The sequence below is a fragment of the Python bivittatus genome, unplaced genomic scaffold (assembly GCF_059951505.1).
Source record: "Python bivittatus isolate LINGU-HERP-01145 unplaced genomic scaffold, Pbiv_v1 ctg000980_np1212, whole genome shotgun sequence".
NCBI lineage: Eukaryota > Metazoa > Chordata > Lepidosauria > Squamata > Pythonidae > Python > Python bivittatus.
The window spans coordinates 66603417-66617850 of record NW_028277125.1 but is presented as its reverse complement, the minus strand read 5'-3'; the positions used below and the strand labels follow the sequence as shown (position 1 = coordinate 66617850).

The 14434-nt window shown below is 36.1% G+C and overlaps 1 protein-coding gene and 1 long non-coding RNA gene across 3 annotated transcripts in view; one reads left to right on the top strand and one right to left on the bottom strand.

Annotated features, from left to right (window-relative positions):
- Positions 1 to 14434, bottom strand: part of INPP5A (inositol polyphosphate-5-phosphatase A) — a 323622-nt gene that overhangs the window by 57029 nt on the left and 252159 nt on the right. For both annotated transcript variants that reach the window (XM_088132558.1, XM_088132559.1), the window contains exons 10-11: positions 6599 to 6694; positions 3687 to 3761 (exon numbers count right to left, since the gene is read on the bottom strand). In XM_088132558.1, coding sequence (XP_087988684.1) covers positions 3687 to 3761; positions 6599 to 6694 — 171 coding nt within the window. The remainder of the gene's footprint in view (positions 1 to 3686; positions 3762 to 6598; positions 6695 to 14434) is intronic.
- On the top strand, positions 6345 to 14212 carry LOC112541831 (uncharacterized). The gene is made up of 3 exons (XR_003085767.2): positions 6345 to 6412; positions 12591 to 12633; positions 13327 to 14212. It is a non-coding gene; the product is annotated as an uncharacterized LOC112541831 (long non-coding RNA).

Sequence of the window (14434 nt, the reverse complement as noted above, 5' to 3'; positions counted from 1 at the left end):
AGTATTGGTATGTTTGCTGCCTTGAGCTGTATATGAAAAAAAAAAAGGGATAAAAATCTAAAAAAAAAAAAAAAAGCCAAACTGTTGCAACACTTTAAAAGAAAAACTGAACTTACAGTCAAACTTCCAGGTGGGATGGTGCAAGTTGTCATATATTGTCCTGAAATGATTCTACAAGCCATGAAATGGGTGAGGTTTGGAATCATTGTTTCTCAAGGTACCAAATTATTCATTAAGGGTACATCAGCTACAAGTTTAACCACTCCACCTCTCAGAAACATCCTTCTTGCCTTCCTGTGAACTGTTCTTGTCCTCACCATGCACAGACTTTCTGTACAAACTGACCAGTACTCAGTAGCTGATGAAAGAGGAAGAAAACAGTACAGCCAGCACCTTTCCCCTATCTGTGTCTCTTTGCTGATGTAGTTCTTTTCATCATGAGGGAAAAAAATCTGCCCTTCTATTAAGTAAAATGGTAGCAAAATACCATGTCAGCTCAACTTCTATTTCAGCGATTTCAGTGAAACATTGAGAATCAGTTTCCTGGCAGAGATGAAGAGCAACATTATGTAGCTAGCATTCAATTTTTAGAAAGACAGACGGCAAGATCCAGAAAGCACCACCCTCCAATTTGGAAATTTTTCCTCGGATTATTGAAGCATGAGGAAACTCCGAAATTACTGAAGGGCAGAAGGAAACTTTTCACCTGCTCTCAGTTCTTTTTCTAAAAATGCAAGTTGAACCCGGGGACCAATTAAGCCCTGCATGGAGCTCCTACATGTGATCCACAATCATTTTCCACACTAAATGGATAAACAGTCCCCAGACAATCCATGTTAGAAAAAAGCAAGATTTGGTATATATTTACTGTGTGTATATATAAAACAGACATACTATGGGATGGTTATTTACACCCTTTATGAAGACATTAGAAGTGACAAAGAGAACTCTATGCTGCTGCAGTAACATGTGACCTTTCCCCATACACTGATATAAACATTGTAATATATGAACAGCCCTAGCAATACATTAAATTCTAAGAAACATTCTGTGTAGTGGGTATTTTTCATACAACTTTTCAGATTTAGAAATGATTTGGAAAAAGTGCTTCAGACCTCACTCACTCACTTTTCATTAAAGCAGCAAGATTTTTTTTTTCCCAGTGGCAGCAGCTTCAAGGAATTGATTCATTAAAATTAATATGATTTTTAAAGCTATAACTTTTTTTTTATCAAGCTCAAAGCTGTTATCTTTAGTAGTTAGAAGTGCTGCTTTAAACATCAATATTGTGGAGGTTTGTGGCTTATAATATGAATTGTTAAAGTTTAGCACCAGAGGTTGTGGGAGAAAAGAATGTCCCATGCCCTTTGAAATAAATTTGCAAATGTGGAAATCTGTATGAAGGTGTAACTGTTCTTTTCTTGTGATTTCTAATAATAATACTTTTTTCATAAAAATCTGGATATGATTCTACTTACACTTATTTAATTTAAACATTCTGTTGAACATGTTATCAAGCTGTGAGCAGATATAGGGTGTCTTTGGTTGGTGGAAAATACTGAAGCTAATTGTTGTTAAAATTATATTCTATCCAAAGAGTTACTAAAATAATAGTTGATCCAACAACTGCACCTAGAAGTTTGTCCAACAGTTAACTGTAACAATTATACCTATACCCACAATATTCTTTTCACACCATACTAATACAATTTCAAATGAGGGTTAGAGATTTATTAAATGATAAAAGATTTGTGAAGCAAAGGATCAAGCAGAAAACAATGCAACTGTGAAATGTATATTCTTTTCAGTTACAAGTTCAACAACTTCTAACGGATGAATATTCAATATAAACCTAATATCTCATGGTGGGTAAAATGGCTCATAATTTCAACAGTGTGCTTGAAACTACGATTTAAAATATTACACAGATAGTTCTCATTCAATGACTTCCTTGTTTAGCAATGAAGTTACGATGATGCTGAAAAAGTAACTTTATGACCAGTTCTTGCACTTAGCAATCGTTGTAGCATCCCCATGGTCAAGTGATCAAGACTCGGGCACTTTGCAACCTGCAGGCATTTATGACCATCACAGTGTCCCATGGTCATGTGATCGCCATTTGCATGCTTCACAGCTGGCTTCCAACAAACAGAGTCAATGGAGAAGCCAGTAGTAAAATCGCAAGTTGCGGTCATGTGATGCTTGTTTAACATGATGTGTTGTTTAATGACAGTGTTGCTTAGCATCGGAGTTGCTAGTCCCAATTGTGGTCATTAAGTGAGGACTACCTATAGAACAATATCTATGTCCGTGTCCCTAATGGGAATTTATATTACAATAATCTGGTATAAAGGTTGACTAATAGCATCTGGACTGACTATGGATTATGGGAGTTATTATCTAAAACTTCTACATGTACTAGCTTGGGGAAGATGCATACATAATTCCTCATAGGCAATCACCTAAGGAGAAAAAAGAAACAGTACTGAACAGTTAATTTGAGTGGCTGATTGTTTAGGTGATCTTTTTATATGCATCCTTATAGCATGCAGGACAATCCTCAGGTCAAAGATCCTTGTTTACCAAAGGACCCATTTTTATACTCAATACCCAAGAATGAAATGCGTGCTGATGTGGATGTTTAACAAAAAAGGGAATCAGGTGCTTTTGCAGGTAGTTTGGTCCATGACCACTGGGCTGGCAAATCAAGTACATTTTGAATTTTTAGCGCATGATGTGGGCACTCTTGCAAAATGATGGATGAATTAAGTCTCAAAATGCCAACCTATCAGAAATCAAAGTGGTAAGGTTGCTACTTACCACATTCTCTAACTCTCCTCCTCAGTTTACTATACTCAGCTTTACTTTTTCTGGGCAAGAGGACATATTTTTATTGGCTGGATCTATCCACTATTTTTATTTTTTACGAATGCCTTTGGAACCCAGGTGGGAAGTGCAAATGATGCTGGAGGCTGGAACTTTGCTTTCCACTTACCAGCTTGCAAGCTACTGATTCATTTCTTAACTAAGAGAACCCAGTTTATTTTTTTTCGAAGTCAAGTGAGTCAGGGAGCCTGATGGTCTGCAAGTGAGATGTTGGAATAAGTTTGTAGGCTCAAGTCTAGTAGAAACAAGAAGTCTAGTAAAAACAATAAGGATCCTTTATCAAGGTTGTTCAGGGCAGTTCTGACATTAAAACCAGAAATCTTTTGTCAAGCCTCAGGAAAAACAGTATACAGAAGGCTTATGTATTTAGCACTTTTTGCCTGGGCCAAAAAATCCTGAGTCATCTACAATTCATACTATTACTACTACTATCTATTTATTATGTACCTTTACCACTGAAATCAAGGTCTTTAGAACTTAAGACAGCTGAAGATAACAGCGAGACTGTGGAAAAAAAATCTGTGAACATAGTTATATAATCAGTTTAAAATGGTTTAACTTGCCTTTTAATAGCATTTTAATGTACTGTGAAGTGCACTGCCTTGATGGCATATTTTGTAAAGGGAAGGATAGAAATGTAAAAATTAAACTACACTGATAAAAGAAGTCCTCATTAAATAAAAGGTTGTCATGCTAAGGAAAACAGGATATGAGCATTTTCCAATCACATTTCTTGGAGCACCAGGTCTCCAGAAGCAGGGCTATATCTATAAAATGTAATTTTACAGCTGGAAACTCACCGCAGTGCCATTGTTATCTCTAAAAACATCTTGATTAAAATAGTCAAAGAGTTTCTTTTCTAACTGTAGCATAACCTGGGGAAAAAAATGAAGCAGAGCTTAAAAAACTAAAACAAAACAACCCCCAACAAAGTTCAACATGATCATTATAAGTACACTTTTGCAATTTTATTTTTAAATTTTTATTACCTTCTCCATTAAATCAGGTCCTTTTCTGACTTAAAGAAAAAGAAATGCAGAGAACCTTAAACAGATTGTATTATAGTGCTTTAAGAGATTTGAGGTTACTTTTCACATATTTCCTGTAATTATGATAAATATCCATGTATAGAAAATCAAGATTACTGTAAAAATTAACTGACTGATTGACTGATTATATGCTATCAAGTCAGTGCTGACTTTTAATAACTGTATAGATAGATTTTTTCCATGATGATCTGTCCCTAACCTGGTTTTACAGGTCTTCCAACAGTGTACTCATCTCTATTGTAGCTGAGTCTATCCATCTTGCTCTTCTTCTCTTTCCTTCCACATTTCCCAGCCTTAGAGCCTTCTCTAGAGAGGAGGACTTTGCATAACGTGTCTGAAGTAAGACAATTTGAGCCTGGTCATTTATGCCCCAAGTGACCTGGGTTGATTTGTTCAATGATCCACTGGTTTGTTTTCTTGGCTGTCCACTGTATTCTCAAGAGTCTTCTCCAACTATTTTTACAAAAGACTGGAAACCCTTTATGGAGTTTTTGCTGAAAATGGATAAAAATGAACTGGTGATTTGGGGATTTATTGATTAAAAAGATTTGTCTATGGGAAGAAGGGAACCATGATATGCAATATGGGAGGGTGAAGATAATAATTGCTATGTTTGTAATTACTGCAAAGAAGATCGGAAGTTGCTTCTTTAGATATCCTTGCTTTTTTGTTATCCTTCACTTTTTCTTTTACCCTTTTACAATTTCTTTCTTTTTCTACTTCTTCTTTTATGTTTCTGTAGTTTTTTAAAACTTTGTAAAGTCTTCTTTAAATATTTTTTTTTTAAAAAGAGTCTTCTCCAACACAACATTCAAAAGCATCAATACTCTTCCTGTCCTGCTTCTTCAAAGTCCAACTTTTGCTTCCATAGAGTGTCAGAGGGAATGTACATTGCTTGCAGTATACCTATTTGTAGGTATAGACACATTACGGTATCTGAATATCTTTTCCAAGACCTTCATGGCTGCTCTACCAAGTGCCAGCCTGTGGCCTATTTTTTGACTACAGGTAGTCCTTGACTTACGATCATTTATTTAGCAGCTGTCTGAAGTTACAACAGTGCTGGAAACAGTGACTTATGATCAGTCCTTGTACTTATGACTGTCTCAGTGTCCCCACAGTCAAATGATCAAAATTTGGGTGCTTGGCAACTGGCATATATTTACAATGGTTGCAGCGTCCCAGGATCAGATGATTGCCACATTTGCGACCTTCCCAGCTGGCTTTTGACAAGCAAAATCAATGAGGACCCACATGATTTGCTTAATGATCACTGCAAAAAATGTTGCAAAATCAGGCGTGGTCACGTAATGCCTCACTTAACAACTGCACCGCTTAACAATGAATTTTCTGGTCTCTTTTGATCTTTTCCAATCTGTTGGTCCCTGCACTGTTCTCCAGATTTGCTGGCATAGCTTTGTTAATGTAGAAATAGTGTATTAATATCACACACTGCTAGTTGGATACGAAGTTAAAATGTAATCTAGGAGACTGACATTTATGAGGCTTCCATAAAAGAGGATTGCAAATATTTTTAAATATGTTATATCTGAATTAAGAAAACTGATTTAAAAAGTGGTTCTTGGGCAGATACAGGTCAATCTCATTCCTGCTGCACAAATTGCAGGAGACTTGCAAGTCTTAGGCAAATATCCAAGCTATGGTCAAACCCATCTCCCCAAAGCAGAATTTCTGCATGGACATGTATGGTATGCATGTATAAAATGACATACATGTATAATGTCAAATATGTGAATCATCTTCATCAGGAATTACATCAGGACTTACAACAGTACAGCCAAAATACAGATTTATGATCAGCTCAGAAAGACCTAGGCCTCATAAGTGAAATTTTTGTTAAATTAGAATGCTGTGATGTTTATATGAGGACTATCCTTTTCTGGGGATACAAAATATTTTCCAATGTTTCATTTTGTTTCCAAGAAGAGAAACAGATCCATAAGACAGAGGCTTTCCATCTCTTTTTCATTACTTTTAAGAAATCACATTCACTTGGTTAGAAACCAAGCTTCTGTGGGAGTGGTGGTAGGGGAGATTAATATACATGTTACTTTAATTGTACAGCAATGAAATGGGAGCACTGCACACAGGATGAACAAGTGACATATTTTCTCTGAATGATATTTGTCTTCAGAAATTATATTGTTCCCCAAGTGGGATTTTCTTTCTTTTTTAAAAAAATGTATATAGTTTTCCTTGCAGTCTATTTTCTGATAGACACAGAAGGCAGTTATTAAGTTGTGCTCTGTCACTGAGAACTGGCACATGAAGTTTTCTTCTTTGTTTGCCTTGGGTTTTAGGTAGCTTAAGGCACACCTTCGCTTTCCTCCCCAACACCTATGAAAACCTTGCTTTTCTCATTGGCACATATCATTCTACCTATTCAAAGGAACAGTTGCAGACTTCTTGAAAGTTTACCGTGGTAGACTCAACATATGTGGCTATTAGAGGCTGGGGTAAGTGCAATTATAATCTCAGTACAAGTGTAGATCTCACGTAACTCATTGCGGTCACAACTGAATGCACATTTCTGTAAGTGTGTATTTTGAATTAAATCACCTCCACATAAGCAAAGAAAGGGGTGGATTACTTAGTTATGTTTGCATTCTCTTCAGTGACAAAGATTGCATTTGGTTACATACCTTTCGGTCATTATCAGATTCGCGGAATATTAGTTTGACTACTTCATTAGTGTCAGCAGCCCGGATAGTTTGCATTGTAGCCTTTGCACAAAGTGTCTGTTTAAAAAAAAAAGCATATGAGGTAGGGGAGAAATTAATAAGCTTGTTAAAAACATTTTACAAAGATTATTGAAGACATTAAAAATCTTTAGTTAAAAAATGTAAACATAAATATACAAACATATACTTCAGCTGAATTATTAAGATAAAGAGTTACTTTCTTTAGTTTATTTTGTTCTTCCTTAAAATTGGACAGCAGTTGGAAAATTTAAGGATTTGTTATGGGTAGTATAAAATTGCTAAGCCCCACCACTGAATTCATCTACTTCAATTGTTTTTTTCTTAAAAATTAAATTAAAACACTGGGATGTTTATATGAGGACTCTCCTTTTTTGGGGATACAAAATATTTCCCAATGTTTTGTGTTGTTTCCAAAAAGAGAAACAGATCCATAAGGCAGAGGCTTGGTATCTCTTTTTGAAGTACTAGCAGAACCCTGGAGCAGTATGCCATGTTAATCTGATAGCAGGATCCACACATTGGAAAAAAGGGCACAGCTTTCAACTTTTCTTGCAGCTCCATTCAAAAACTCCAGTTGCCCTGGAAACTTAGACATGTTAACATTTGATATTGTCTTGAGGTTTTATTGGACTCTTCTAGGATTTGAATGGTGGAGTTACCTAAAAATTTGTAAATTTGACTTCAAGAAGCACTTTGAGATAATGCTTAATAAACTTTGTTCTGATAAGGAGTAAATTACTTATTTTACTCTTTTTCCTAATAATCCTACGAGAAACAAGAAGCTGCTTGATTCCTGTTAAACTATCCAGCTCAGAGTGCTTTCTCCTCTGACTGGCAATGGTCTTCTAAGATCCCTTTCATCTACTCCTTCTTTCTGGAGATACTAAAATTTGATCCTGGGATTTTCTACGTATAATCCATTTAATTTTGATTCTTCCTTTATGGGTTAGACAATATCCTCAAAAACTTATTTCTCTTTATACGAGTAGAATTGTGCCAGAGCAACTGACTTTCTTACCTTGCTAATACATCGAGAATCAGAGACAAAGAAAGATATGATTTTCCTAATAATAAGCCTAATAATTTTTAGCTGCCATCAATTCTTGGAAGATATTATTATTTATTTAGGACTAATTGTTACATTGTATTTTTAATTAATATTTATCTTTTCTGTAAACTGCCCAGAGTCGCTTTCTAATTAGATGGGTGGTGACAAATTTGATATATAAATAAAAATATAAATAAAAATATTTCACTTCTATTATTTTTTTATTTTGCTTTACAAAGTATCAACGTGACAATCTGACTAAAACTCTTCTTCCCTTCAAAATTCCCTTCAGGATTTTTTTTCTGCCTAGAAACCATAGTGCTGTTAGAATAATCACCACAAATTTGGATAGACTATTTTAAAATAGCAATTTTTTCAAAGGAACTGTGCCCAGATTTCTCTTTCCACAACCACTCCATGAATATTAGAATAATGCTACTGAAAGCACAGGAAGTTGTTTTAACTCCAAATATTCCTTGCCAAGCAGAGAAGCAAGAGAAAGGGTGGCACACCAAGACTTTGAGAGCAACCCCTATTTTTTTACTTTCTTCTGTTTAACCCACAGCTAATCACTTTTTCCACTCATCTTCACAATTTGATCTGGGTCCCATTCTGTCTCTTTTGACAAGTAATTAACATTTTGCCATCTGTGTCTGTATGTCGTTAACTGTGAGGTCATCCACCAACAAGCCATTCCCAAAGAGCTTCTCCTTCAGATACCAACCATTGAAATTCAAAGCACAAATTAGCTAATCAGGTCAAGCCCCCCAAAATAGCCTTTTGGACTCATGTGTCACAAATCAGTCTGGTCGCCTTTAAACAGTGCACCAGATTAGAACAAGCAACTGAACAAACCAAAGCGGAAAACCCACCGCTCTCTAAAGCTGGTTTTCTAAAGCCCTAACAAATCGCTCCATCTTTCACTCATTTAAACCTTCCAAATGAGGGTCAATATGGTCCCCAAGCATCCAAATGCTAATGCGCTTAAGTGCGCTTAAGCAGCTTTCTGGAATGAATGGGCCGAAGAGCGGCTCGAAAGGACAAGGCAGAGTTACTGTCACTGTCAAAAAGACATTGTAGCCACCCCTAGAGTGGCTGCAATTCAAAAAATTCATGATTTCTGCCTTTTAAAGGCATCTGCTTGGGAACATTCCCCCCTCTTCACACCGCCCAAAGCTCCCCCAATCTGCTTTATAGCTGTTACAAGTTCAGGTCTGTTCCAAAGGAACCATAACCATAAATATGGAAGTGTAAAAATCTGATACTCTCTTGACCACTAAAGAGAAGGTGCTACAATTGCATGGAGACAAACACTTATCTTATTCACAAACAAAAAGTGATTATGCAAAAGTCCATTTCTTATACAATCTGGAACATTCCTTTTCCCCAGCCCACCTCTTTTCAGTTTCTACGAAGTCGTAGTCACCCAAGCAGAAACTTTCAGAAACTTGTGCTTTTTTTTTTTAAAGGAAAGCCTGCTTGCTTATGAAGGGATTTTTTTTTTTGTGGTGGTAGTGGTGGTGTTTAAGAATGGGAGAAAATTGAAATGCTATGAAAATACACTGCCCTTTTCATTCTTATGAAATATACTTTCATCAAAGGTACTTAAAAAAAATGAGACAAAATCAGAATAAAATTCTGGGGCTTCCTTGCTTAATTGAAGAAAATTGCCCTTTCTTATAGAAGATTGCTTTCTAAAATTTCTTTACAGAGGAAAAAAAAGTTTGTAAAAAACCTGAGATTTGGGCTTTACATAACATGGGAAAAATACTGGGATGACCAAGTAGAGAACTACAATTCAGAAGAAGACACATTATTATAGAACCATAGCTATAAACTGCTGGATATTCTTTGTTAGGAGAGTAGGAAACCCACATACTCTTTGTTAGGAATGAGCAGTTAGGAACATGCAGTTAAAAATGTTTTTCTGAAACGTGAAGAACTCTGCACTAAATACAGACTAAATACAGTTTAAATTTGAAGCGAATGGAAAACCCTAACCTTCAAGTTAGAAAAAAAAGAAAAAGGAAAAGAAATATAAGGAAACAAGTCCTAAAACATCTCATGAGGGCAGAATATGCTTAATAGCTAAGTGATGTTGAAGAGGAAACAGGGAAACAGCGTGTGAAATAGTTGTATTTGGGAGGTAGACATGAAAAAATGGCTGAAGCACTGAACAAAACTGCCTCTTTGAGGCAATGAGAATAAGGCAGTGTCTCACTTATTTTAAAAAAGGAAAAACTGTAATAAGCCAATTATGTTATATCCAAATCCCATCACAGATTACAGCACATGTATTATTCACATTAGTTTTGAACTGTTCACTTTTGGCAAAGTCTACAGAAACTTAAGAGTCACATTTCACTAAAGTACAAGTCATTTAGTCCTATTTGGAATGGGAAATGTAGAAATTGTTTTCCAAAATATTCAATAATAAACAGCCAGCATACAAAACCTTTTCCCAAGAAACGAGCATGTGAACTATTTTAGCAAACAAACAAACAAATAAATAATCCACCATGGCAAGAAAACAGTACAGGTTCTGAGACCAAGAGATGATGAACTAGGAGATGATCCAAGAGCTATCCATATTGTATCACTGTTGAAGCGGAACAGTTGCGAACATGATAAGTGCCTGGCAGAGACTCTTGGGAATATGTGTAAGCTGCTCTGAGATTTCAAATGAAGAATTATATCTGTATAATGCACATCAATGGGCACTGCACTTCACAGAGTACAAGAAGATTGGTCCTTATCAAGAGGAGTTTACAAATGCTAATTCATCACAAGGGAATTTCAAAGAAGTGAAGGAAGCTAAAAACAGAAAATATGTACAAGACTGCTTTATTTCAGTAACTTGTACATAGGTTTCGTTAGGGCACAGCATGGGACCTGAGGATTGTTCCAAGTATTGCTGTGGACACTAAATAAGTGAAAGTGGTTGCCCTTCCCTTTTGTTCAGTTTGAGGAGTTTTTGACACTGGTTTATATACAGTGCATTCAGAAAGTATTCAGACCCCCTTCACTGTTTTCAATTTTGTTATGTTGCAGCCTGATACTACAATCGTTCAAATTAAATTTTTTTCTCATTAATCTACACTCAGTACCCCATAATGACAAAGTGAAAACAGAATTTTAGAAATGTCCTTAAATTTATTAAAAAGGAAAAACTGAAATATCACATTGGCATAAGTATTCAGACCCTTTACTCAGTACTTTGTTGAAGCACCTTTGGCATCAATTACAGCCTCGAGTCTTTTTCGGTACGACGCAACAAGCTTTGCACACCTGGATTGGGGGATTTTCTGCCATTCTTTTTTGCAAATCCTCTCAAGCTCAATCAGGTTGGATGGGGACCATTGGTGGACAGCCATTTTCAGGTTTCTCCAGAGATATTCAATAGGGTTCAAGTCAGGGCTCTGGCTGGGCCACTCTAGGACATTCACAGAGTTGTCCCTAAGCCATTCCTGTGTTGTCTTGGCTGTGTGCTTAGGATTGTTGTCATGTTGGAAGGTGAACCTTCAGCCCAGTCTGAGGTCCTGAGTACTGTGGAACAGGTTTTCATTGAGGATATCTCTGTCCTTTGCTCCATTCAGCTTTCCCTCAACCCTGACCAGTCTCCCAGTCCCTGCTGCTGAAAAACACCCCCACAGCATGATGCCTCCCACCACCATGCTTCTCTGTTGGGATGGTATTGGACAGGTGATGAGCGGTGCCTGGTTTCCTCCAGACATAATGTTTAGAATTGAGGCCAAACAGTTCAATCTTGGTTTCATCAGACCAGAGAATCTTGTTCCTCATAGCCTGAGAGTCCTTCAGGTGCTTTTTTGCAAACTCCAAGTGGGCTTTCATGTGTTTTGCACTGAGGAGAGGCTTCCATCTAGCCACTCTGCCATAAAGCCCAGATCAGTGGAGGGCTGCAGTGATGGTTGTCCTTCTGGAACTTTGTCCCATCTCCACACAGGATCTCTGGAGTTCAGTCAGAGTGACCATTGGGTTCTTGGTCACCACTCTTACTAAGGCTCTTCTCCCCCGATTGCTCAGTTTGGGCAGGTGACCAGCTCTTGGAAGAGTCCTGGTTGTGCCAAACATCTTCAATTTGAGAATTATGGAGGCCACTGTGCTCTTGGGAACCTTCAGTGCAGCAGAAATTTTTTTGTAGCCTTCCCCAGATCTGTGCCTTGCAATAATCCTGTCTCTGAGCTCTGCAGGCAGTTCCTCTGACCTAATGGCCTTTGCTCTGATACAGTATGCATTGTCAGCTGTGAGGCCTTCTATAGAGAAGTGTGTGCCTTTCCAAATCATGTCCAATCAATTTAATTTACCACAGGTGGACTCCAATCAAGGTGTAGAAATAACTCAGCAACAATCAAGAGAAATGGGAGGCACCTGAGCTAAATTTCAAGTGTTGTTGCAAAGGGTCTGAATACTTATGCCAATGTGATATTTCAGTTTTTCCTTTTTAATAAATTTACAGACATTTCTAAAATTCTGTTTTTACTCTGTCATTATGGGGTACTGAGTATAGATTAATGAGAAAAAAAATGAGTTTGAACGATTGTACTATCAGGCTGCAACATAACAAAATTGAAAAAAGTGAGGGGGGTCTGAATATTTTCCGAATGCACTGTATATGCCTTCCAATATGCATATATGATTCTTAATTTTATATACACAAATAAAACTGAAAATAAATTTTAAAAAGTTTACTGAATGTTAGTGCTAGTACTAACAACTGAGCGTTCTAGATGTGTACAAATCTTGCTGTTTCTAGACTAATAATTACAAGAATCAGGATATCGTTGTTTCAATACAAGAAGCATATACTTTTCCCTAAAACGATGCTGTCCTTTTGTACATCATTCTTCTTCTCTTGTTTTCTAGTTTACATATGTCTTACAGTGTTACCCACAAGTTCCCGAGTAAGGTAATCTTCCATTAGTGCTGTTAAACTCACCCTATATCAAGAAAATGTGATGGAATTATTTGGTTTCATAAGTGGTTTTTGTTATTGGATTAACATCCAATAGTGTACTATTTATGAGAAAAAGTCTGAAAAAATGCGGAAGCAAATTATTCAGACTTACCTAACAAATTTTATTTTTTTTAATTCAAAAAAGAGATGAAATGAAGAAAAAATGCAAGTCTAGATAAATATATGAATTACTTCTTGTTTCTTATCAATTTGCATTCAGAATTGCCCAGTGCAAAATGCATCGGACAACTGGAAAAAGTTTCATTCTTCCAGCTTTTATTGATATGGTTGCATCTGTATTAAGGGAGTCTAGTGCCAAAAAGCTTTTAAGTATCCTTGTGTCTAATTACACTGTTTTGTGCCAAATCACAGATAGAACAGAGATCTAAATGACTAACTAATTTAAAAGCTAAGAAACAATTTGCCATTTAGATAGAGATGATGGATAGTGTTGAGGATACTCATTTAATAACATGTTAGATCTGTTGATTGAGGGTAAAATAAATGAGAATGTGTTTTTCTGTAATGAAATTAGGGATGTGTAAAGCTATGGACCTTTTTGATATTACTGATAATTATATGAATGCAAATCTTTTAAAATTGTCTGTGGGGGAATATGTACTGATGGAGCAAGCTCTATCCCAGGTTATCATAAAGGACTTCAAGCTTCTGATATGTCAAAAATCACCTACTGGGGTTTGGACACAATGAGAGATTAATAAGCAAACACCTGCCTGAGAAGATTTCAACTCTGCACTGGAGAAGATTCTATGAATATCTATAAATATTGTAAATTATACAAAAAAACAGGCATGTAAAGACAAGGAATGTCTTTTGTTTTGTGAAGGTTTTATGAAGTGATGAGTGTCATACACTTCATTATGTTTTACATGAGTCAAAATGGCTGCCTCAAGGAAATGTTTTGTCACATGTTTCAAACTGAGAAATGAACTTTATCAGAATTTAACTGAGGAAAGGCACCATAGTGTACACATGCTTTATCAACAGTGGTTTCAATATGCAGTTAACATATTTAAGTGACATTTTGATAAGCTGAACATTCTAACTTGAAGGTGACAATAATAATATTCTCCAACACAGTGACAAATTAAAAGCATTTATCAAGAAAGCTGGACATTAGAAGAATAATATGGAAACAAGACAAATTTAGGTAGAGCTACTTTAAAACAATTTATGGACAGTAGTAATACACAAATGAGTGAAGATATGAACATTTGCATTTTAAGTTACCTTTCTACTCTGAAATTACACTTTTTTCACATGTGGAAACAGAAGAAAATGACTGGATAAGAGCCCACTTTATGCTGAACTGAGAGCTGGCACACTTGCTACTACTTACAAGAAGCAATGCATTGATGTTTCTTCTGCCGCTTTGAAAATAAAATTCCCAACAATTGTATCTCCCTGCATTTTGGAGCAGCATGAGTACAAAGTGAGAAAGTTATGAGCATTCTGATTCAATTTATAACATCTAATTTGTGTGAGTTTGAATTTTACAGTTGCTGCTATAAAGAAAAAATATTGATCCAAAATAAATGTGGAATGAGTAATGAGAATGAATGTTTCAATAATAAAACACAGATTACAAAAATAATACAAAACTAAACAAATTAATCTTTCCCACATTAAAAAAAAAGGTTTTAAATGTGATGGTTTTATTGTTTATGAAAAGGATTTTTTATATAGCTGCAAGATTCTACCACTGTTTTATTTTGCATAAGCTAAAATGAAA